This window comes from Amblyomma maculatum, chromosome 6 (genome assembly GCF_055883805.1).
Source record: "Amblyomma maculatum isolate TAMU_Amacu chromosome 6, ASM5588380v1, whole genome shotgun sequence".
Lineage (NCBI taxonomy): Eukaryota > Metazoa > Arthropoda > Arachnida > Ixodida > Ixodidae > Amblyomma > Amblyomma maculatum.
The window spans coordinates 84,244,021-84,270,012 of NC_139349.1; the positions used below are offsets into that span (position 1 = coordinate 84,244,021).

The 25,992-nt window shown below is 46.0% G+C and overlaps 1 protein-coding gene and 1 long non-coding RNA gene across 10 annotated transcripts in view; one reads left to right on the plus strand and one right to left on the minus strand.

The window, feature by feature from the left end:
• Positions 1-25,992, minus strand: part of LOC146186165 (uncharacterized) — a 233,119-nt gene that overhangs the window by 21,196 nt on the left and 185,931 nt on the right. The gene's annotated exons all lie outside the window — the stretch shown is intronic.
• Positions 1-25,992, plus strand: part of LOC146186166 (uncharacterized) — a 51,442-nt gene that overhangs the window by 2,676 nt on the left and 22,774 nt on the right. The window contains exon 2 of one of the 2 annotated variants that reach the window (XM_084607066.1): positions 2,804-2,851. The exons of the other annotated variant lie outside the window; for it this stretch is intronic. Coding sequence (XP_084463192.1) covers positions 2,804-2,851 — 48 coding nt within the window. The remainder of the gene's footprint in view (positions 1-2,803; positions 2,852-25,992) is intronic. 2 annotated transcript variants of the gene reach the window in all.

Sequence of the window (25,992 nt, forward strand, 5' to 3'; positions counted from 1 at the left end):
AACAAGTCGTTTGCAATATGAGCAAACATCCTAAACAAACTGAGTTGTGATTTCGTTCAGCAGGATGTCTCAGTGGCTGACGGCAAGACATACGTTAAGCAGAAGGCCGACCGTTGGCAGGTGTTCTAGACGGCTGTCTAGTTCAGTCCTTTTCCTCTTTCTCTTTTTTTTTGTCCCGCAGAAAGAGCGCTGCATTTTCTAATTTGCACAGAGGATCATTTTTTAAGCTTAAGTGCTTTGGCACAAACCTATAGGCGAAAAGTCTGGACGCCTTCGACGTACATAGTAGACGACCTAAAACCAAATATTGTTTAAAAATCTAGGTCATTATCAGTAATACTCGTTATAGCACGAAATGCGACTTCTCCTATTGAAGATGCATCGGCCACGAGACTTAGCGGCACAAGCCAATAGTTGTCCCGAATTCCTGATGGCCGTAACAGTTCCTTTATCTTGAGTTGGTCCCTCTCCTCTCTTTAAATATGCATATCCGTGTCAGGCATGGTGAATGGCGCTCAAAGTTGTGCATGTTTTCTATTAATTACGTTGTTATTTCTGTCCTGCAGTGCACAAACGGTGGTATTTTAAGTGACTGGCAGTGCTTATTATGGGTACTTGTACGTAATTAATTTAAATAATTAAGGAAGACTAGTCAATGATAAATTTGTTTTTGCTTTACCGTGCTACAATGAAGCAATAGTACAACCTAGATTTAATACTATGTCTTATAGTATTCGCAGCAACCAGCATCGAGTGCCTGAGCTTATGAAGCCACTGTCGAAGTATGCCAGTTGTGCTCACTGCGCCTTCATTGACTGCTTTTGCGAGTTGCTTCAGCGCCTGTGCAGAACGAACCGGCCATATTAGCTCAGGCGACGCAAGAAACTTAATTTCTCTGTAATTTCTCTAAGATGTTCGATAGAGTATGCACCAACGTAAATTAGAAATTTCTTATTTTACACTAAGAAGTTATATTACAGAGATGATCAGCACAATGTCTATGCGACAGTACAGAAGGAACAAACGTGTGTAACAGATGCTTCGGCAGAGTGAAAATTTAGCTCATAATCACACACAGTGCATCAGTTAAGGCTTACGCATTGTTCAGGGAGTAGACATTTATCATTAGCATGCTGTTCTTACTTGTTGCCGAAGCATATCAATAGACCAGCGACAACCGAACATACGTCGTAATACTCCAAGACTCTGTAACTACGTAGAAGCATGAATAGCAAAACGAGTATGGTTCCAAGTTGCTGGATACGGTATGTACCGCGCAGGTAAATTCACCTTTTCAGTCCAGATGTGCCTTATCATTTATACGCTTCTATCAGTTGACCTACCCCGAAACAATCGGCCTGAGAAAAGTTTATTCGTTCCACTGTCTTGTTGCATCCCACTTGTCTCGCGCCCCCACTCGCTGCCCCAGAGGTCAGGCGTCAACCGTATCGCCACACAGTTACAGTAGTGGCGGATCTCAACTTGCACGCAAACGACCATTTACACACATACGCATATATAACAGAAATTGTCCACACCAACTCGGGTGCAGCTTTGAGTAGTTAAAAACAAAACTTTTGCCAAACATGTAGGTTGGATTGCACACAAAAGAGCAATTCACACACATACAGCTGTCTTCAAACAGCAGATGTTATCTACACCTGAACAGAAAAGCTATTGAAGCCCCCACTCCGAAGAGTTTTCGAGCACTATGTGATATGTGACCTGCCTCCATAACGCGCATTGCCACAAAACCTATGCTTGGTGGCAGCACTAAGCAATGGACGGTGCGAAGTTCAAGATTTTACAATTTTTTCTGATTTTTAGTCATGAATGTGACTGGACCAAGGTCGTTTTTCTCTGTAGACCTTATAAGATACTTAAGCTCTCCTTAGTGCAGCGAGACCGCTACAGCCTAGGAACGTAAGGATACGGTAAATGCTCCGATTGTTCTTAGAGTGGTATGTCTGAGGTATATGATAATGCAGAACTGGCCTTCTATGAAAAATTTTGCACCGCCGCTTTCTGCGGCACAACAGTAATTATTCGTCATTAGCGGAAATTCGCGAAATCTATGCTAAACAACAGCGCTCCCTCCGTATGTAACCCGCTCCTCTATTGCTGCATGTCGACTGAATGAATGCCGCCAATGACTTTCGCTTATGACTCGGCTGATGTGGAACACTGTTATGTAAAAGCAGTTACGTAAACAGCTAACTTTTGTGAACTCTACTTTGTGAGTACGAGCATTGGCTGATCAAATTTGTGCGCGAATATGTAATGAAAAACACTGAACTGATTTCCTTTTAACAGTTCACGCACATACATACACATACACACGTACAGTCCATGGAGGCGCTCGACATTACGAAATATTATGTCAGCTTTCCATTCGAGATAGCTGCCTGAAATACCTAATTAAGCTCCTTAAACCCTCTCTACTACAATAAACTGTTGAACCAAACAAAATAAATATGAAGCACTCGAAGAGGCTGTACGAACGCACAAGAATGGAAATAATTTAATCATTTTTTACGCTGCAGCGAACACTGCAATTATAGCTATTCCCTCAAGCATCGTGTCTTCTACGAATGTTATATGATCAGCACGATGTTCTTACATTTGCTAAGCACTGCTAACTTCGCGGTATTGGGCGGACTTACATATAATGGCTCTTAAATATATGCATATATCGATCGCAGTGTGAGCGTTCTCGCCTTGTGGCAGAAACGTCTCACTCGAGCCTGTGCGTACACAGAAGCCTGAGTGCCGATAAAACTTAAAAAGACATCACCTGTTTCAGACTACGCTGGCCGTCATCATCGCGGCTCCGAAGTGCTTACCACAGCAGGTAAGCAGTGCTGCCACATTGTACGCTCTTACTGTGGCAACATCTTCACCGTTTATTCAAGCATGAAACAGCATGCGACTGAGTAGTAGCCGTAGATGTTTGGTTTTTCATGTGGTGTACTACCTTGGCAACACCTTACTTTTTCAATGTCACTACTGTCGCCCACACAACCTTCATTGTTCCTGCCAGGGCACTTAAGCTTGCCCATTTTAAATATTTCAGTGGTCGGGTGCTCCATCTCCAGCTCATGAATCTATAATGTGTTCTTTAAGTGAGAAGATAAGGGTAGGGATATGCAGTGCTTGTTTACATATGAAGGAAGCCACCAGGGACCAAAAACCAAGGAATGCCACCAGCGCACGTTCATGATCCCCAGGTGGTCGAATTACTCCGTAGCACTCCATTACGGCTCCTCTTTCTCTCTTTCCACTTTCACTCCCACCTTCCTCCCTTCCCTTATGGCGCGGTTCAGGTGCCCACAGAAACGTGTGATAGATACTGCTCTTTTCTCTTCCTGTGAACCAATTATTATTATTATTATTATTATTATTATTATTATTATTATTATTATTATTATTATTATTATTATTATTATTATTATTATTATTATTATTATTATTATTATTATTATTATTATTATAAGGGCATGTTTCTTCTTATTGGGATATCTTTCAGAATAAAGGTATTAAAGCCTAAATTTCCTATCGATAAGCACGACCCATTTCAGAAAGAACATTTCTCTATGCATACCCTGCTTTCTACGATGGTTCGTTTGCATGATACGTGTGTTATAACGAGTCCGTTATAGCTTACCCTTTTCTGCTTAACAGCTCAAATCAAAAGTGCCTCTGTGAAGCAAGGGCCAAATATTAGGCCGTTCGATTTCATTTTCGGTTGTCATGCTTCTGCCGTTGGTTTCCTGTTGGTCCAACAGAGTAAAAGTTGTCATGCACTTGTTCCCCAAAAGAAAAAGAAATCATGTTCTTGACGAAGGTTCCTGCTGAGGCAATAAATTACGTTCCTGCGGTCTTGTAATAAAACATTATCATGCTCGTTTTGAAAACAATTTCATGACGAAAATGTCACATAAGGAATGAGTATGCTGCTATAGGAGAAAAGTGAAGAGAGAGGAACCGGAATATAGCATTTTCTTTCAGCGAAAACTTTTTTGATCTGCCTATTACATCACAAAGCGAGTTTATTGTTGTCCAAACGAGATGACAACTTACTTGAACGAGAATTTGCAGATGCTCTAACGCGTGGTTGAAACTCCTCAAAAAAAAAAACAAAAAAAAGCAATGCCGTTCCTCTAAAAACACTGCTTCATTCGCCTACTGTGTGCGCCGACATGATCTTGGAAATTTAGTTTGGTTTTGTTTTTGTCAAAAACAAAGCAGTCTTTCAACAGACTGACAAATTCTCCATATCATACCGCAAAAGTGCACATTTCCTAAATATCCCAGCTAGTGCATAGTGACTTTTTGTGCATACACATTAAAGTGTCTCGGCGAATTGGGCCATATATAAATTATTCTACGTTTTGCTGTTTCTGAAGAAACAGCCCTTTGTCTAGTCGCGAAGCACTAAACAGCACATATGTCGATGTCTTGTTCGGTGCCAGGTCGGTTATTGCGACTCGCGCGGCATTGTTCCTTTCTTTTTCCGCCCTGGCTCCAGCGCTTTATTCGTGCTGGTTAAGAATGTGAAAACCACTTGTTGGAGCTTAAAAATGTTCTCAACTAGCAAAACAGAAGTCGATAAAAAGAATACCTCCTGGTTTTCTCTCTCCTTTTCCAGGCATATGGCCTAGTTGTGAATCTGAAGGAAATGACAAATCCTCCACGCTTAACGTTTTATTTCTTAATGGAAACTCGAGGCCAGAAATCGATTCGAAAATGAAGCTGAAACAAGTACATCTGCGAAATCGTTTTATCAGTGTATAGACGTATATGCATGGATCCAATTTGGAATCAGTGATGATATTATGAAGATTAAGCATCGGCAAAGGGACAGGCAGTAGCGAATATCGCAATAACCGAACGAGATCAAAGCTGTCGTAAGCAAAATTTCTGAAATAAAGCGCGCCGCATGTATGAGAACTTGTATTCGAGTTATTCCTAGTTCTCAGAATATCCACTAGATAAATTTCAGTCTTTAAAAGACTGCCTGCGCCAGTGACCGCAACGTGGAACAACATCTGGAATAACAGCATCTCTGGAATATTTGAAACATCTGGAATAGCAAAAACGTACACGCGGCGTAAGTAAAGAGGGAATGAAATAATTATTTTTTTTTCTGCATTTGCGGTCTCTGTCGGCAGCACAAAAAGGGACTTTAGCGACTAAAGTACTGAAAGGCGAAAGGATCAGTGCCGCATTCTGCTACGCAACTGGCACTGATTAGTAATCAATTAATCAGATGTTAATTAATTAGTCACTACGTGGGTAATTAATAAAGTAGTAATTACTTAAGTATCAATTAGTTAACTAACAAATTCCTTAATCAGTCATTGAATGTTAATTATTTGATTATTATTTACTTATTTCCTTAGCTGGTAATTGATCATTGATTGGCATATGGCCGTATAAGCACGCATTCGCCTATACTGTGGTGGTGCTCTGTGATTGGTCGAGATCTTTATGACGTCATCCCGCCTCGGCCAATCAGAGCCGCCGCTAAAGCGGGACACATTATGTCCAAGACAGCATGAGCCATTAAAGCCTTTCGTCTTAAAAAAGAAGAATTCTCGCTCGATACTGGGCCAAAGCAAGCTCCACCACGTTAATGAGTAGACAGCGGTGTCACCCTCTTTCGATGTGAAGTCCTCCATGAGCACCACGGGAACTTCCATGGATACCTAACGCCGTGCGTTATCATTAGAGGCCGCTTTTGTGATGGAGGGCAAATGTCACTAACTACACCAAGGCTTTTAATTAGACGGTGCAAAGAAGGATTAAGGATAGTCATCCTGTACCCAATGTTACGTAGTCCATGTCACACAATCTGAGTGCGGGGAAGGCCTCGATAAGATCTGGCCGACCTAAGGCTTATATTTTGCATATCCTAACACCTACTTAGAGGCTATAGGGTCTGATCGGCCTGACCCTTTAGGGCTATGACTATGATATCCGTAACAGCCCATTTTGCCCATCGAATAACTGGTATTTTCAGTGACGGCGCACTACGACACGGGTATCATTTACAAACAAAACAAAAATTGTGGTGTAATTTTTCACTGCAGGAATGCATGCATGCTGACTCATGTTTTGTTGCCATAAGCAAAGTACAATTTTTGAGCAAGCTTAATTTTAATCACAAGCGTGCTAAGTGCTGTCGCGCAGGAAAGCGAGTATGTGGTAACTGAAGTATAGACGCATAGTTAGTCCTCGTTACATCGACGAGCTGTAAAAAGATGTAATCAATGCAAGATGCACTTCTACTTTCACGCCTTTCGTCCACTTCCATGGTCAGTGTTCTTGCCTGCCGCTTCCGAAGGCAATCGCATTCTCGGTGATTGACAACAGCACAGCAACATAGTAGGCAGTTGACAAGTGGGACATGCAAAACAAAAATGGTCGTTCAAGCCCGGTAGTAGGATTAGCTGAGTATAAGGCCACTTGGAGGTAAACGACTGTGTATCGCACGGCAGTGGCAGCCCTTGACGCCAGGACGAGCGCGCGAGAAACTCTCCCACACTAACAACCTTGTGCCTTCGCAACGTCGATATTGAAGGCAGTAAACAAAAAAGGCATATGTCACACTTGTTGCTGTGGTTACCTGAACTGCACCGTACAGGAAGGGAGGAAGGTGGGAGTGAAAGTGGAAAGAGAGAAAGAGAAGCCGTAGTGGAGGGCTACGGAGTAATTTCGACCACCTGGGAATATTTAACGTACGCTGACGTCGCACAGCACGCGGACGCCTCCCGTTTCGCCTCCATCGAAATACAGCCGCCGCGGTCGGGACACTAACCCGGCTACTCTGAGACAGTAGTCGGGCGTCTTACCACTGCACCATCGCGGCGGGGCTTAGTCCTTCTTCATTTGGCGATATCTTGAAGTAATACTTATTACAACAATACACCGCAAAATACGCACAACAGTAAGAAACGCTTACTTATCAGGGCAGCGCAACATGGGCTAAGCAATGCGCCATTCTTTTGTGCAGATCAGAGTATGTGCAGCATGTAAAAATGTGCAGGGTGAATCCATGCCAGTATTCAAACCGCCATTATTAGAAAAATAAAATACAGGAAAAATACAGGCCACAAGCATGAAAAAAAAAAAAAAACCAAACGCTGTTGTCTTTTGTCATATATAACCGGCTGTATTTGAAAATGACTAAACTTGTGTGGTCTGCCATTTCGTGTCCATATGTTTTAATTATCATGTCTTATTCAGTTTCCTGACAGGACAAAACCCTTTTACGGGGCTGTTTGTCAAGCTGTCTATTTGTACACAGCAGGTAAGTTATTTTGACAAAAGAAAAAAGAATCGAATCTGGCGCCATAGGTGACAGCACGGGCGACGACAGCTGTACCAGGCAGGTGTCGCTTAAACGAAGATCACGGCCCACTGTTTCGTGTCGCTGTGTCATCGAGTGTTTGTTCCAGTGATAAACTATCGCCCTTCCCCATAAACCAAAAACCATAAGAACGTTGAACCAAACCAATCGTGTGCACGACAGGCGGCCATGATGCACACTCGAAAGGCGGCGAGGCAGCCGCGTGGAGCGCTACTCGACGCGAACGTGACTAGTTCATCTCCTGTAGCTGTGAGGAGGGCGGCGTCATTTGCGCCCGGGATAAGGGCCGACTGGGCGTGCTTCTTTCTGGCTCCCAACGTACGTGGCAGACTTTCTCGCTCTGAGCCAGCAGGTTAATTATAAGTGAGGAATAAAGCATTTTCTTGTCAGCTGTGCACAGGGCCGGCTAGCTGAGCCTGGCAATCTGAGCTTCTTACCAACAGAACACGGTACTACAGTAAGCACGATCAGCTTGTCCCTATTAAACAGCGCGCGCACACGCACATATTTCTGTAGTGCGTATCGTAGCACTTTTCTGCTAAGGTATGTGCTATAAAGTGTATGATGCTGAAGTGACATCCCGTGCAGCCAAATGTATTCACGACTTCATAAGCAAAGGTTCGTCCCTAATTTGTTTCAGATTTTGAATATGTCAGACCTCTTGGTCCTTGTCGTCAGGCGCATACCGACATGGTATTTGGATTGCCATTAATTGTCTCGCCTTTGCACTGATACAAAAAAAAAAGAAAAAAAAAACAGAAAAAAAATACTTTGTAGTATATAATAGAATGTGCCTAAGACGTATTTGGTATTGCTCTACACCTTTTGTTTTTAGATTCCTGCACTATATCTTCATTCACCATAATGAAATGCCGCTCGTTGACGAGCCACAATCCCTCGAACGACCACACTTCTGCATTTTCCACGCATCGAAATCCAGATGAGTGGCCAAAGAGTTTTGTTTGTTTGTTTGTTTGTTTTTGTTTTGGGGAGGGGGAGGGGGATGTCTGGTATTTTCAATGACCGACCCGTGCTGTTCAATTGCATTTTGTTTCCAACTTAATTTCTTCAGGTAGTTAGTTACCAGTCGACTTTCATCCACATTGCTCGTGATTATCGAGCTTACTAGGAAATCCTTCCCTCTGGCACGCGCACGCTGTTTCAGCAATCATCGGTTTATCTTCCTTTTGCCTCACTGCACTACCAGCTTCCGACCTCCTGCGCACGGAAGTTCGCCCGCGGTTCAAAAGGCCTCGAGACCGCGAGAGACGAAAACAAAGCAAGCGAGAAGGCGGCGAAGAACAGGAAGCAATCGATAGCGGCCGTCTAGACCCACCGTCCTTCTTCCTGCTCGTGACGATGGATTTTAACGCGCCCCGACAAGTGGCTAGCACTATCATTTCCTATCAATCGCTCGTGACAAAAAAAAAAATCAATGGAATTACGGGAACACGGCAGCTACGATTAGAACGAAGAAAATTACTTTGCATTTGAAGTGCAGGACACCTTCTTCGCCTCTCAGTGGGACGCGCAAGCAGATTCTAACTTGGTTTTGCGCGGAAATTTAAGGCACAATAATAGTGTCCGACTTCTCGATGGACACTTCAACCACGCTATAAAAGAAAGGGGGAAAGAGAGAGAGAAAGGGGTGGTGTAGTGGAGTGTTCCACAATCATTTCTACGACTTGAGGATCTCTACGTGCACTGACATTGCACAGCAAGCGGACGCCTTTCTGATTTTCTGATTTCGCCTGGCTCTAGCACCACTGAACCACCGTAGCGGTCAGCTTAACGCTATGTTATATGGCATGTATACAGAAACGCACTTTCACCGTTACACAGAAAATAAGCATACAGGAGTTTTCAGCTCTTTTATTTTGTAAAATTAAATGTTCCAGCGCGTACGTGATCGCGGCTGCATATTCGCGACGATCGATCGTTCGTCGTAGAGAAAGATAGAGAATCACATTTGTGCTGCAGGTTATTAAGCGCCTAGCAGGTCATTTGCCGCCTCATGAGGGCTGGTTATAGGGCAGCCGTATAACACCACTCCGGCAGCAAGTATTCCTTCACCTCGGCCGACCATATGTCGTCTATTTAACCAATATTTTCGTTAATCCATCGTTACATGCAATCTTTACGCAACAATGCAAGAATCGTAATTCTGCAAAAATTACGGACGCGTATCGCACGTTTGCCTGCAACCATACGGTGCAAATTAGTGGCAAAGGTGGCACACCCGTATTTCTAAGTGAATAACGGCCAGGCGATATATCACGCTACTACCGAGAAAAGCTGAGGGTGCACACAGTGACCTGAGACTAAGGCTTGGTTTGGTTTGTGGGGTTTAACGTCCCAACGACTCAGGTTATGAGAGACTCCGTAGTGGAGGACTCCGGAAACTTCGACCACCTGGCGTTCTTTAACGTGCACTGACATCGCACAGCACACGGGCGCCTTGCTTTTCGCCTCCAACGAAAAGCGGCCGCCGAGGCCGGGATTCAATCCTGCGTCCTTGGGCACAGTAGTCAAGCGCCGTAACCACTGCACCACCCCGGCGGGGCGAGGCTGAAGCTTTATAGTCCTTAACGCTCTGAAACGCAGCTCCAGAAACGCAGAGACGAGGAAATTGACAGTCAACCTGGTCTGGTTTATAGTATTTCACGTCCCAAAATGATTCAGGTTTGAGGGACGCCTTAGCGGAGGGTTCCGGATAGTTTCGAGCACCTGGGGTTTTTGAACGTGCACTGACATCGCACAGTACACCATGCAGGGCGTTTCACCTCCATCAGAAACTGGCCCTCGCGGCCGAAATCGGACCCACGTCCTTGAATCAGCAGTGCTCGGCCACTGAGCCACCGCAGCCTCGCCGGTCGACGAAAAATTCTGCACTGTTTGCAACTAGCCCTATACATGTGTCTCATCGTACATTTTAGTTAGTTCAGCTCTTGACAAAGTCGCGTGAAAAAAAAAAAAAAAAAACATACAGGGGTTGTTCATAAAAAAAAATAAAAAAAGAGGAATAAGAAAGAAGAGAAATGGGGAAGCCCAGTGAAACGTTTAAAAGGAAGCCTCCCCTTTTGCTTCAAGAATGGTATATGCAAGTCATAATCTTGAAAAGTCTATTGCGCCATTCACCGCGAGCAATCAGTGGTTCTGTCCGAAATTATTTGTGAGCTGAGCGTCTAGCAGCTCCTAAACAAATGCTTTCGAGAGTGCGTACCGAGTTTGTTTTGAGGAGTGGTATTGACGAGGCGCTTTGAGCTCTCAACCTCGGCCCTTTCTACAGTCCGAGAAGCAGGGATAATTCTAGGCATCTGTTTTTGCAGGCGCCTACCACGTTGTGGGCTCTCGGTAAACAGTTTGTTCAGGCGAACATTTCCTATTAAGGGAACGTTTCTATCTGCAGAGAAAAACAAAACGCCTTCGAGAGTGCGTACAAGCCTTGTTTTCAGGCGTGAGAATGCGGAAGCATCGCTAACTATCAACCTCAGCCTGTTCTCTGGTGTGGAGCACATGGTCACTCCGGAACAGTTACGCACGGAAGCCCGCCGTGTTAGGAAATACGAAGAAGAATCGGTTCTCGCAGTAATTGCCTCTTTTTGGAACATTGGACCGTGCTGAATATTTGTCTACAAATTGCGCACTGACGTTGCCTAAGTGAGTGAGATTGGGGAAGTACCGTTAGCTCTCAATCTCAGCCTGTTCCCTGGTCTGGAGTACAGGCACATTTCCAAACAACCTCTCTCCAGACGCCTCCCGTGCTAAGGACTTTCGCAAACAGTTTGTTCTAGCATGAACTCCCTGTAGAGGAAATTTTAGCAGATGCTAAATATCTCTCTTTGGAAGTACAAGCATAGTTACTTCAAGGAGTGTGATCGGGGAAGCACACTTAACTGTGAAACTCAGCCTCTCCTCTCGGTTGCAGTGCAGGGAAATTTCCGGATAACTTCTCTCCAGACGAACGCCGTGCTAGGGACTCCAAGAGCAATCGGTTGTAACAGAAATTCCCTGCGGAAGCAACCTTAGCAGATGCTAAATATCTGTCTTTGGAAGTACAAGCATAGTTATTTCACGGGTTGTGATTGGGGAAGCACCCTTAGCTGTGAAACTCAGCCTCTCCTCTCGGTTGCCGTGCAGGGAAATTTCCGGATAACTTCTCTCCAGACGACCGCCGTGCTAGGGACTCCAAGCAAGCAATCGGTTGTAACAGAAATTCCCTGCGAAATCAACCTTAGTAGATGCTAAATATGTCTTCGAAATTGCGCACAGATGTTGCTTTTAGAAGCGAGATTGGGAAAGCCCCGTTTACTCTCAACCTGACTCTTTTTCTTGTATGAACTACAGGGAAATTTCTGAACAATCATCCTCACCACGCCCGCCGTGCTAGGGACTCCGGGCAGGCAGCCGGTTGTTGCAGACATATAATGTGTTAGGATCTCTAGCAGATTCCAAATATGTGTCTTTGAATGTCCGCACAGACGTACCTTTACTGAGTGGGATTGTGGAAGCACCGCTTACTCTCAACCTGAGCCTGTTCTCTCGCCTGGATTACAGGAAATGTTCCGAATAATTTCTCTCCAGACGCCCGCTGCGCTAGGGACTCCAAATAGGCAGTCGGTTACCACAGAAATTCCCTCTGAAGGGAACCTTAGCAGATGCTGAATATTGCGCACAGATGTTGCTTTAAGGAGCGAGATTGGAGAAACACCTATAGATCTCAACTTGAGCTGTTTTCTGAGGTGAGGTGCAGGAACGCTTCTGGAACACAATTCTCTAGGCGCCTGCCGTGTTAGGGACTCAGTGTAAGCAGTCCGTTCCTCTGAATTTAAACTTTAGCAGCTGCTAAATAAATGTTTTCGAGAGTGCGTACCGACGTTGTTATGAGGTGTGACACTGAAGAAGCACTTTGAGCTCTCTATGTCAGCCTGTTCTCCGCTGTACAATGCAAGGATCATTTCGAGAATCTTTTCCGGGTACTGTAAGCGTTGAGAAGGACCGCGCTTGCAGAAATGGCTTCCAAAATAAGAATGGCATTTTAGAATAACACTGTAATTACGATGTATTTGAATGTGTTGCCTAGACGTTGTTGCCTTGTACAACGACAACGCAGTGCTCAATAAGATACTGCGCTACGCACAGACGAGCGCAATGAGTCAGGAGACAGTAACTTAGCAAATCGCGAACCATGTTGGATACGGGTAGGGATCACGACTGCTTTAGGTACGCGTGTTCCCCGATTTGCAAGACCCTCCCTCTTGTCCAGGGTTGTCTCGTACAAGTAGCCAGTTATTTATAAACTGGCAAGTGAACTTAAAACATGGTGTTAGCTATTTTTAACTTTACCTGCCTGATTTGCAGGTCACGCTTCAACGATGGAACGTCCCTGATTAATTTCGGTTTCCCGCTGCTCCTCAATGTGCCACGAATTCTAAACATATATATCCAATACTAATATTGGCCTGACTGAAATGCAGCCGTTACGGTACGAAAATGCACATACAAACTTGTGCTGAAAGGCTTCAAAGCTAGAAAGCGACAAGGGTGTTCGGTTGGAGAGAGGACATAAAATGAACGCAAAGAGATTATGAGACCGTTTCTCTGCCGTGGCGGCGACTATTTTTAAAACAAAACGCTTTGCATTGAGTCCGGATTAATAATGTGCAAATGAAAAACAAAAGCTTCACCGCGAGCTTTGTGTGCTGCTCTTCGCATCCAAGGACGAGAGTTTCCGCGCGAGTTTCCCCACACAATACATATTTAATGCGGTACGCAGCCTTAATTCGTCGGCCCGGAGTGTCAGACTCGTTTAAACCAAGTTTGCTCGTTCATGCCTACGAACAAGTCAGCTCAACTTGCGTACAGGATCGGAAGGAAATGCAGATGCTTTATTTGGCCCTGACCTTCAGTTGAGCTGGCTTTGTGGCTTTTTGCTATGTACCGTCCTTGCGCCAAAGATGCACCCACTATGCAACATTCCGTGACTTCGTTGGGTTTAGTCTGCCCACTGAAAGCCAATGAGTAAAATAAGCAATAAGCTTCCGCCCGTAAAAGAAGGGCGAGGCGTTGCCAAGGGCCCCACTCGCGGGCTCCTGAAATCCTCTGCCTCTTCCTGGAGAGCGCGGCCTCTCAATCACCGCTGGTTAGCTTGCGCTCTAACCAGGCCGTAGCAGCGCTCGCTTCGTGCCAAGATGTCAAGGTCAAGGACTTGGTTATTTCAGTTCAGCTTCTGGGTTCTCGTAGCCTTCACCCTGAAAAGCCAGTGCACGTGACTGCAGTCTTGTCTTTTCCTGTGTCGCGAACGCGTTACTAAAGAAAGCGTAGAGAACGGACGGAGAGGAGAGTATGGATACAGATGCATGCCGCCACCGTCTCTGCTCTGGTGTAGTTGTAATACACAGCTATCGCCAGATGGAAACATGCCATTCTTTTCGCTCTTTTTTGCTCGACTTTTCTGCATGTTCTTAGTCGGTTGTTCTAAGCACACTCTTTTTGTATCCTCGAGTAACTATGCGCCAGCTTTAGCACCACGATTCTGAGCACGAAATTAACCTTTCGAACCAGAGAAGTACTTTTCTTTATTTTTATCTTAAGGCTCGGCCACGCCGAACTTTTCACAGTTACTACCCTCACTTAACGCGCTTCTCTTTCGAGGTAGTGGACATAGCTTTTACAGTATATCCTACGCCCAGCTGACAACGTGCTTCCGTGAGAGCTCATCTCCTTTCCAGTCGGTGCTTTATCTTCTCAATTGCCAGAAGTTTCGGTGGAAAATATATCTTGAATAAGCTTGATTCCAATGCATTGAGAAAAGAAACTTGACGTTGTGAGAAAAGGGCCACCATTAGAGGAATGTGACTGAAAATTTCCCCGTTCTCGCCTCAGTTTGGAAGGCAGACTTATCATGAGGAGCAGTAGTTTATTGCGTTAAAGTCCAACACATTTAAAAGTGGATGCCGGCTAAAACGCAAGTGTGCAAATAAGTTTTTAGTCATCCTTCCCCCGTCACTGAGACGTAGTGACAAATTCAGGAATATGATAGCGGTTACACTCGATGAACATGATAATAATGAGGATAGGTAACCATTACTCTTGTTGTGTGATATTTCCAGCTACGTGATGGTCATAATCTTTTCCTCCACTTCTAAGTGCATGGTTGAGACGCTTCAGCGTCAGTATTTGAAGAGAGCGTTTCTAGATGCCAACACATCATCTCAATCAGTATAGTTCCCTGCCAATTTTTCTCTGTCAGTAATTGCAAAATGAAATTTTTTCTACGCCTGAACAAGCCAGGAATAAGGGCAGTAAAAGCGGTTCATTTATACGTGTTTGTTAAATTTCTCGATTGTTGAAGGGGGTGGCACGAATTCGTGACTTTGGTTTACTTCTTAATCCAGTCTGAAGAGGACAGATACAGTTACGACACAAGAACAATTTACGTTAAGTGCTCATGCGCCGCACTACAGCTCTCACATTAAAAATTGTTCGCACTGTGCTGCTATGTGACTGCGTCACTGTCCGGCTCGTGGCGCACGGGCATAGTTGTGGGAACAAGCTGTCGATCACTTACCAGCCACCTTTCAATGCGCAAACGTCAGAAATCGGCACACTTCTCACACAATAGAAGCCACATGTACTACCTATCGGACATATACTGGCATGCGCGAATGAAGACTTTATGGACTGCAGTCCCAGCGTCTGTGATCTGCAAAGCAGGCAATGTAGGGCGGTTCATCGACTGAAAGAAATGCAGCCCTCTTGTAGTCTTACCTTTCTGCCACTTTGATTCGCTGGAGTGAGTGATGGAGAATAAGTGAATGGGTGAGTAAGCAGCTGCTGATGTACGAACAGCTCTATCTTTCCATACAACTCAACGAGAATTAAATAACATCAAAATACTCTAAATTAATAATGCTTACTTCTGTGCAAACGGCATTAGTTTTAAGCTAGACTCCTACTACACTGAGCATGGCGCTAATATTCCGCGGTGGTATTTTGATGCACACTGCTTTAACCGGCCTTACAAAAAAGGCGCTGAAGGCACTCCAAAAGGCAAGCAATATATATACAAAGGTTTTGTGCTCGTTACCGTCCTTCGCATTACTCCTTCACATCCTTCACTTCACGCGCATATGGCTTAGAACAGTGCTGTAGCATCGCTTTTTCGCCGTATTTCCAAGATTGACCAACGGGGACCGCGTGTTCCAATTCGTTTCAAGTGACTGGTGTCGTACAGGATGTGTGTAATTACCGGTCTCACCACCCGCCTGCGTCATGTGTCTGTTTCTTCGTCAGGAACTAATGGATCCTGCGTACTTTCTGCATCCTCCGACACCGCTCGCAGTTGAACCCGCCGCGTCCAGCAGGGAAATTCCGACGCACCGGAAGGCCCTATAGCCCGCCTTCCTCTCCCACGATAGCTGCGGTGACTTCACCGGATCGCGCCGCTGACAACTGATGCTCGTTCGCTGATAAAGCCTCAGAACGAGAATTCATCTTCAGAAAAGACAGTGCCTTCAAAGCAAGGCGAAACAACCGCATCACGTCTATTTGTGCTCCAACGACGTATGAATCCATGGAAGTGTAAATTAAGGAAGGTACCGTGCAAGCATCGAGAGGTGATAGCGGAGCCCATAAATACTGAAGAGCTGCTCTCGCAGAGGACGACAGCATATAGAAGAATGAAATTTTAAAACTTCGCCGATATGAGCCCATTCCAGAAAGTAAGCGCTCCTCCTCCGTAAAGCGAAAAACGCATATTCTCACCGTCAGACGCTGTATCTATTGCATTGACATGAATCAATTCGTCTGCTCGAATTGCAGTAGTTATCCTTCTGACACTAGCTCTGGGACTTTCCGAGAGCCTGCGCGCCGAAGCTGTGATCAAACTGTTTCGACATGTTCACCTCAAGCGGCCAGGAAGTATGGTCTCTCTGCTCTTGTGGGGCCACCCTTCCCTTCGCTCAACACATGAATAAATAATAGAGACAAGCATGCAGTCGTCATCCAAAGGCTGAAATCCAAGCCTAGGATCGAGGCAGTTTTCGAACCGCACCGTCTCCTAATCCTGCTTCCCATTTCCGCGTCCGTTCTCGCCTAGCTTGAACAGCTTGCAGTACCGAACCGACTAGTTCATCAAATATCTACCCAGCATTCAGTTCGCACTGTGGGGCGGCGGACCTTCAGGATCTCATGAGGCGGAACAGGCGTGGACGTTATTGTTGTTGTTCTCCTCTAATTTGATGGCACATACCCACGCAGGGGGATCGGCCAAGAATTGGGGTGCAGAGATATTAGATTTTGATATGTATAACTACATCGCAAAAAATGAATAGAAATTCTGCTGTGCTGTGCTTCCTCCTCCTTCACGACGCTCACCACAGGCCTCGAAACCATCACGCTGTTTAGCGATACTGTCACGCATGAAAAATTCAGAATTTGCAACTACCTTCTTTGGGATACTTGTAAACACTGCTTTTTTTTTTTTTTAAGGCACTCTAAAAAACAAGAATATAAACAGAAGGGACAACGCCCAAGAAAAATAACGTGATCTATAGCATGAAAATGGAGAGAGAGTTCCTACGTTGCTCAAAAACGAGGGCCAATAACCTTTCATTCCAAAGTACATATCTATCGCTGTAACAGAAAAACTTTCTTTTTCAGTCATTTATTCCTCTCACATCTCGAGAATGGAACCATCTTCCCTCTGAAATCGTATTAACGGATGATAACCAACTTTTTCGTAATTGTTTAGCTAACGTCGTATAATTAGGTGAAACGTGTTTGTATACTGTTTTACTGCATTTATTCTTACCTTATACTACCTTGCACCAATGCCCCTGGCCCTGAAGTTAAGATAAGTCAAGACCAAAGCCTGACTTGGAGCATGCGCGGAGTGCACAGATAGTGTGACCGCCGATTGACAACAAAACATGAGGCAATTTCTCATCAAAAACGTGGCATAACCGTTCACTGTGCAGTGTTTACGGTGGTGCCGCACATTTCGCTTATCATCTCGCACAAATCTTCTAGTCACGTTGCAGGCTAATTCGCAACAGGAATTCTAACCAATAATACAGGTAGTACGTACCTCCAAATGTACAGTACGGTCCACTATTGAAGGGATCATGATGCTGTCGTGCTTTACAAAGCATTCCCGAGAGATCCAGTGACAAACGATCGCACAAGGCGCATGCGCAGTAAACACGCCTGACCGTTCTTCCCGAGCATGCACTTGGTATCATCCATTTTTGCAGGTTGTCTGCGCCAGCGCTTTGCAAAGTGTTTAGGCCATGCAATCTCTTGTGCTCTTTAAGAGTGGACCGTACTGTACTCCGGTAGTTGTAGTTACCGGTGTGTACCAAAGAAAGGAGACACACATTTCCCCCTTAACTTTCCCCACAAACAGAACACCCTATGGACGTTAAACAATTCGCCATACTCTGGCCAGTCTCTCAACGATAAACCGCCAAGCAAAACCCTGCCAAAACACTTCTTGCACGTCTGAATCGGTTTAAGCGGAGCTAAACGGATGCTTTCTTTTCTTTTTTGTTCCGAGTCGAGCCAGTGATACCCGGCAGGTGAAGAACGCATAGAACAGATGAAAAAAAAATTGCCTAGCTGAAGTGTGGAAAAGCCATAAACTCCTTGTGACATATCCATGGCTCAGACAGCTTGCAATTGGGCGTTGACTTGCTGCGGATGGAGTTATGTGCACACACAGATTTTACAAAAAACGTGAGGCGTCGAGTTCGAAGAGGCGCTCGCAAATAACGAATACACGCGGAATACGCTCGCAGCTCGCAAACAGGCGTGTCACTGTAGCGCTCCTCGCGGCTTTTCTTTTAGATATTTGTTTCATCCCTCTGACTGGTTTGGAAGGAGCAAACGCCTTACTAAGCAGGTCGCAATGGTAAACACTCGGTGGCAGTGCATTGACATAATTCAGATAAGAACTTGTTCCCGCGAGGAAGCTGCAGCCGGAAACATAAATATATGTAAGTAAACAAATACCAGTTTTGATGCTAACTCGTCGCACGCAGTTCCAGGTTGAATATAAGATGCTCACTCCGCCTCATATATGTTTTCAGCGTGGCTGACCCTCTCTCTCCCCCCCCCCCCTCCCCTCCTTCCTTCCCCGCTTCTCATTCATAAAAACGTTCGATTCCATTCCCACTGGCGGGCTCGCGGTCGCTGACTCCCGTTCGCTCTCGCGTTTGGAAAATAAGGGTGTGTGAGGGTATATCGACTTAGATCTCACTGGGATTTCTTCGTGGTTTCTTTAAAAAAGACGTTTTTGCTTTGTCTTTTCTTCGACCTTCATAGCTCATTTTCTTCTGTGGTTCTTACAAGCCATCTTCGATTTTTCGAAATCTTGCACTCTCGCTGTAGTATTTCCTCCATAGCATGGAAAATTTCATTATCGATTACTTCTCCAAATTTCTCTGTTTTATTTATTTCCTCTGTTCACAGCGTGTCTCTGGCGGGTATTCGGCGTTTTATCTTCCTAAAACGAAAAACGAGTATGCTTTCAGGGACAGTAGTAGCATGAGCTTCGCACGCAGCCAGGCTCCAACGTGGTTCCCTCTAGCGGCCCCTCCCTCGAGCTCTGGCTTCGAAACAGCGCACGCCGGCAGCGGCGCGAGCCAAAATTTGCGAACCACACGCAGCGGAACGAGCGACGCTGTGAATCCCCCCCTCCCCCCGTGTCTGAGAGACGACGGGTCGTGGAGGAGGCAACAACCTGAGCTCGCGCCGGCGTCCTTGAAAGAGAAGAGAACCTGCCTGCCCTTCGCGAGCCAGCAGCCGTACGCCACCGATTCTCGCGCGACGACGCTACCCGCACTCGCGTGTCCAGCTGACGCCGTCGCGGAGGGCGCTGTATGCAACCGGGTCCCGGGGACAAAATTAGCATGGAACTCGCGCGGCACGACAACGCATGCACTGTGGAAAAGGGTAGCACGAACCTAGAAATAGCTCGAAGAGCAGCGCACCGATGACCGCTTGTTTTGATGGCAATCGTTGTTCTCTCTGTGGCCCGCTTGGCGGGGCTCGGCCTCTGACCCTGGCGAGCAGGTTAGTTGCTCACCGGTAGGAGATCGCTGCCTTTAAAACGGTTGTACGGGGTGACGTGCAAGATGCGGCGGATGGGCTAGTTTTCTGATATGAAGGGATGCCTGATGTTGGCGCTTATTGGAGCGTATAGAAGCAAGAACATACAGTCGCCCAAACCTTTAACTGGCGTGCGTGACGACCGCCTTTCGTGTTTTTAGGGCCAGGCGCCTTAGGGCGAATAAGACTTGCCGGAAGGTTGAGATTAAGCAAGTACTTGGTGCGCCTTATACTTGGACTTTTCGCAGGTTAGCTCCTCTGCAACGCTCGGAACTGCCGCAACAAGCTCTGTTCAGGGCTATTTTACTACAAGCGCATTCCTACGTGCACCTCCGCCGGCTTCCCAACGTGTTTAATGGACAAGACTGTTCTAGCCGTTATAAGCTTGCTTGGGGAGATTTCTTGAAAGAGCGTAGCCAAAATCTAGCCGAATAGGCGGCAATCTGAGCTCACACACTACATCTATTCATGCGACCACTGTATTAAAATGCATATTATGAACTCAAACGGAGCTGGCACACATAAATTGGTAGACTGCGTTTGAAAGCGAAGCTCATGGTCACTGTATAGACCGTTATCACTGCAGTGGTGAAACTTGGAAGAACCAGGCTGTCCCAAGAATCAGCCACAAACCTCAAATTTAGCTACGGCGAGCTTTTCAGTTGAGCACCAGAATTGCACCAGCTGTGCCGCACTGATAGGATTCGGACGCTCGAAATGTTCGCGCCCCACCGGGGTGGCGCAGTGGTTACGCGGCGCTCGACTACTGTTCCCAAGGACGCGGGATCGAATCCCGGCCTCGGCAGCGAAAAGCGAAAAGCAGCGAAAAGCAGCGAAAAGCAGCGAAAAGCAGCGAAAAGCAAGGCGCCCGTGTGCTGTGCGATGTCAGTGCACGTTAAAGAACCCCAGGTGGTGGAAATTTCCGGAGTCCTCCACTACGGCGTTTCTCATAGCCTGAGTCGCTTTGGGACGTTATAGCCATGTCTTGTTTAGATTTTCGCGTCTTCTTTTATCGTTTATAAAGCTTTGGTCAGTGTTCTAGCTTCACTAGAAGTATTTCTAGCCGCCATTCTTTCCTTGGCTTTTTTCTAGTTTCTGTCTAGCTATCGTACTCTCACACTTGTGCAAATGACAAGTGTATCTTTGGGCACACGGTAATAATACCGCTGTTTTACACAGGCTATTATATTATAATTACCGATGACTCCAATGGTGTCAAATAGATTAGAATTATATATGTACCTTAATCATGTCAGGTGCCAATTTCCTCAGTAACTTTCATAACTACTCACTGATGTTCATCACCAGGACTGCAAAGTATGTACAGCCGTGCCTCATTGATATACACACTTCGATTCCCGAGCGAAATTCTCCATTAACCAAGTCGTCCGTAATAATTATTCGTGAAGAAAAAAAAAACAAGCTGAGAAAAAATATATATAAGGGCTGCTTCTATGTCGTGGTTGATTCTCAAGACAGTGCGAAAGGATCGAGAACAAGGAAACAACACGGAACAGGCGCCGACTTTCAAATCAGGTTTATTTCACCAAAACCTGCATTTTTATGAATCACCCACAGCATCACAGAAGCATATCATAAGAAAAACACATACAAAAGAACTATCAACCATAATCAGCATACAGGGTACATTGGTGGGCGATGATCATTTTCTAATGCGTAGTTCTTGGAACGTGGTACAGCAACTCGAGTATTTGCCTCCCTGGAATACAATGATTTCTCCACCGACATCGAAGAATCCTATTATTCTGCTCCTCATCAGGTACTCCTAAATGCGGTCAAAGTAAAGGTCGTGACAACAGGCGAAGCTCAGCTTCAAAATTCGGCTGCCAGTGAAGGTTTTGTATCCTTCCTAGAATCCTACTTGAACTCGACCGTCATTTCCTTTCAAGGCAGCTTCTCTGACCAGGAAAGAGGAGTTTGCATCGGTTATTCTGTGGTACCCGCGCTTTGTGACATTTTCCTGCCAGTCGCAGAAAACGGAACCAAGTGTCAATTAAATGACGCGCGTATTGTTTCCGTTTTTCGATTTGTGGATGGTTTCTTCATTATTCTAAAGGTCGTTCCGCAGTCTAATTTAATTACCCGCGGCTGTAGCGAGGACGCTATCCGTTTTCAACAACCCCAGCCAGGGCCTCACATTTACATAGCAGGTAGGTAATAGCGAACTGAAGTTCCTAGACTGGCGGCTCGTGTTTATGAAGGATCATCAACCCTTTGCGTACACTCCCACATCTTAGCCAGGAATTTACCATTTCACAGAGCCCATTCGAAGCTCGTCGAAGGAGCGATGGCTGCCAATCTTTTCAGAATGCTATAAGAAGAAGCTGCCATCACAGGATGTCGCACGAGTTTTGGCTCTAATTTCAGTGGCTGAAAGAAGCCGGATACCCGGTCCCATTGATTTTGGCTGTTTCTGAAATGTTATTACAGAATGTGATTTCATCCTAACAGAAATCCCGAAATGAAATACGAAAGGAACCTCTGAGGTCATTCATTATATCCTTGATGTATCCCATGTCATCAAAAAAAGTTCGAAGTAAATATTAGGTTCAAGTTGTGTTTTCTATGCAATCCATACTGTCGAAAATTTGCTGTATGAATATGCCAGAAACGTGACATGCTTGCGGCATGAAGAGTCAAAAGAATTTCAATAAATGTAGGTCACAAGTTGTGTACCCAAATACTTTAATTGTAGTGTTATCTACAAAGGGAACAATGGTCTTTGTTTCAATGTGCGCGCCATTGAACACATGTGGGATGTGCGCAGCAAATATTTAAGGTTCCTAGCAGAACACTGCAAAATTTGCCAAGTGTATCCCCCGCAATTAAATACGCCAAGTTTTAGAATTCCTGCAGAGACTAAACAAAGCGAGAAATAGTTGAGGCATATTTTTATTGAGACAGCAGGAAGTCCGTGCGTTTCGATCAGTGACGCTGACGTGGCTTTTCTTGAAGGGGGATTCTTTAGGTTTTAAAGTTCGGAATTTCGTGCCCATATTTTCTTGTACTGGACTGTGTTCTTGGTTCGCCCTTAGCGCACTGTATTGTGGAACATGTTCCCTAACATTGCGGCCACGATAAGTCAATGTAAACAAGGTGCTGTAAATGTAAACGGGGTGCCTACAGCTCTTTCGGCTTCCGTAGAAAACGAGGAAGCGAGGACAAAAAGATAATCACATTAGAAGATCATGATCTGGTCTACTAGTCTGCAATTAGCAGCGGGAACGGAAGCGGTGGGGGTACAGAATAGAAAATAACGGATTCAGGGACGCAGTGTTCGTAAGAGAGGTATGTGGGCGAGTTGGCAGTAATGTGGTCTGCCCTTCTTACTGTGTATTTGTCGTCGTCGAGCTGTGGGCTCTGCCAAAGTCTTAACGATGACTTATCAAGCGCATGATAAGAATCTCAGTGGGCGTAGGCATCACGCATTTTGTCGGGAAATAGCATTCTGTATGTTAAAAGGGTTGTTTACCAAAGTTGTACCCGAAAAAAAAAAATACTTCGGTGATCGTCGTCGCCTTGTTGATTTGGTTTGGTTTTGTGGGGTTTAACGCCCCATAGCGACTCAGGCTATGAGAGTCATTGAGAGACGCCGTAGTGGAGGACTCTGGAAATTTCGACCACCTGGGGTTCTTTAACATGCACTGACATCGCACAACACAAGGGCGCCAGGCTTTTCGCCTCCATCGAAAAGCGGCCGCCGAGGCCGGGATTCGATCCCGCACCCTTGGGAACAGTAGTTAAGCGCCGTAACTACGGCGCCACCCCGACGGGGTTCGTTGCCTTGTAAGATGCAAGTTTTGAGGAAGACCGCCGTGAGTTTGTTTGGAGAAAGGGACACGTATTTGCAACTCTTCTACCAGAAAAAAAAAAAAAAAGTAGCCTAAAATTAGCAAAGGAAGTTCTCTTTCTCATGATCCGGGTGGACTGGCCGCTTGAGAAGTGGAGTTTCAGTGACATCAGACAGACCAGACAAAACCGGACTGGGCTGAGCCAGCCCGTCACTCGTCTCGAACTCCGCCGGGGTCTCTCCGCTCGGTTGGCGGCACAACCTGTTATAAACCGCTGGCCAGACGTGGCGGTGATTGGCGCCGCATTACCGCCCACGTTTGCTGAGAAAGGAATGCGCACGAAGAGGCCGGGCGGCGTGTCCCGAGAACCGTCTAGGAGCCACAGTCGGACTTGCCACGCAATTCCTCTGTGTCCTTTCCCTAATTTTTTGCTTTTTTTTTTTTTTGCCATCACAGCAGAGAGAATCAGCCGGATCGTGGAATCAGCGATCTTGTAGGCAAAACCTGATGGAACGACTACGTTTCAGCATCAAACACTAAAGAATAACCAACAATGAACTTCTTTAAGTACGAGCACGATCGTAGTATTTTGCTGTCTTGCATAATTCACGGCCCAAATAAACAGCGTTTGCACAATCTGGTTGAGACTGAAAACACAACGCATCTTGTGCTGCACCGGATTCCAATGCTTTTAAAATCTCGAAATAGGTTGTTGAGCAAGCGCACAGTAGCTTTTCTTTGTTTAATTTAGTAATTGGAAACACTACCCGAATATCGAAAGGACTGAAAAACTGAATATGTGTGTGTAGTAATAGTAGTTGTGGCTGTAGGAAGAAGGAAAAGAAAATGCATGGGCCTGCTACTGGCTCTGTAGCTGAGCCACCTCCGCTGCCTCGTGCAGATAGTAGGGACAGTAGAGAGAAAAAAAAAATGGAGTCAGAGAAAGACGCGCGCCGCAACAGCCATCGTCCACCACCGAAGCGGTGGCGGGTGCAATGACGGCCTACAGCAAAAAAAAAAAAAAAAGAAAAAAAAATTCGGTGGCTGAGCACCGCCGCAAGTGACGTTGACCTACCGTCCCAGCCCTGTAGGGCCAGCCACAAAGTCAACGCCGTTAACATTTGGCACTATCTATAAGGGAGTGCGAATTATCAGATATCAGAATAAGAAACTGTCTGCGCCGGGCGCGAAAAGAGCGTCAAATCCCCTTACTGAAAAAAGTGCAAAAATGACCAAACACGTGCGCACTTTGACTATGTGCACAATGATCCTGAAATCTGTGCGCAAATTACTACACCAACTGCGTCCGTTTCATACTCCGTAGCGGGTTGTGTACAAGAACGCACTTCGTGCAGCCTAAGTGAAGGCTCGAAATACGCACATTTGACCATTTCAGAGGAACTCGCTAGCTTGGTATGCCCCTTCCCTCCCTCTGTATACCCAGTGTGCCAAAACAACACGGGCCGCGCCGTCGCCCGGCCATTGCCCTCGTGACCGCATCCTGCCGCCGCCAGGCGGCCCTACGCGTGTGATGTCTGCGCGATCGAAAACACTCTCCTTTGTACATTTTGCGCTAGCGTCTGGCGCGGCCGTTCGGGGAAAGCCTGTCTGGCCGCCGTAGACCCTCCTCCGCGCGAGTCTGGCTGCCCTCGCCGTGTCTGCGTCCTTGAACGTAGTGCGTTCATTTCCGTACGCAAGCCATCACGTGACTCCTAGCCCCGAGGGCGCATGCGTGCCTTTTTTTTTTTTTTCTCGTCCTCTTCTCTCTCTCCTGGCGCTCTGCGCTTGTGGTTAAGCGCGCTAGGAAGAGAACTTCCTGAGCAGGCCACTTGCGTAGAAGCTAGTGCCATCTAACGTCGTGTGTGAGCTTCAGTTTCTGTTCGGCATGATGCCGACCTGACCGTTGCTTGTCTTGCCAGCACCAGTCAGAATAATACACGGATTTTGTTTTTAGGCCACCGGGTATGAGTGGAAAGGGAGAAGGGATATAAGGAAAGGGGTACAAAGATTTATAAACACAGTAGTTATGGACGAGACGCACGCAAAGAAAGTGTGAGCGAGGTTATCGACCTTCGTCTAGAGAGCCATCCCATGCGCCAGCCGAAACATCTGCGCGTTTCCGCCGCCGCCACCTATTTGCTTTCGCCCCCTTTCGGCCCCTCGGTAAACCTTGCCAGACGTAACCGAAAGGTCTGACAACCGTTCTTGACGTCGGGCGAGGGAGGGAAGAACTCCGGTGGTAATGACCGGGCGGCCCTGGATACAACACCGGCTGCCGGCATTCGAAACTCCGCGGGTGGCGCTGGTCGCTTGTTTGCGCCTGAGGGAAGGAGGTCGCGACGTTGTTTTCGCTCCTAGCCAAATATTCTCTGCGGCCCCTTCTCTCAAAATATACCCGCTGCCTCTGTACTTACTGAGCATGATTCTGCGATGTTCACTCAGGCATATCGATTGAAAGCCGCATTGCGGTATTAGAACGAGCAGAAAAAGACTACAGTAGTATGACGATAGAGGAGAAAAAAGCCCTTAATTGAAACAATATAATTTTTTTTTTTTCCGTTGGCTCAGAGCATACGGAACTACTCAAATTACCATTATTATTTCAGACTAACACAAAAATAAGTCGTCGGAAGAGCTAATATGGCTCGGCTTTAGAGTCCCTGAAGTTGGAACAATGCTTCTTTGATAAAATTGCAG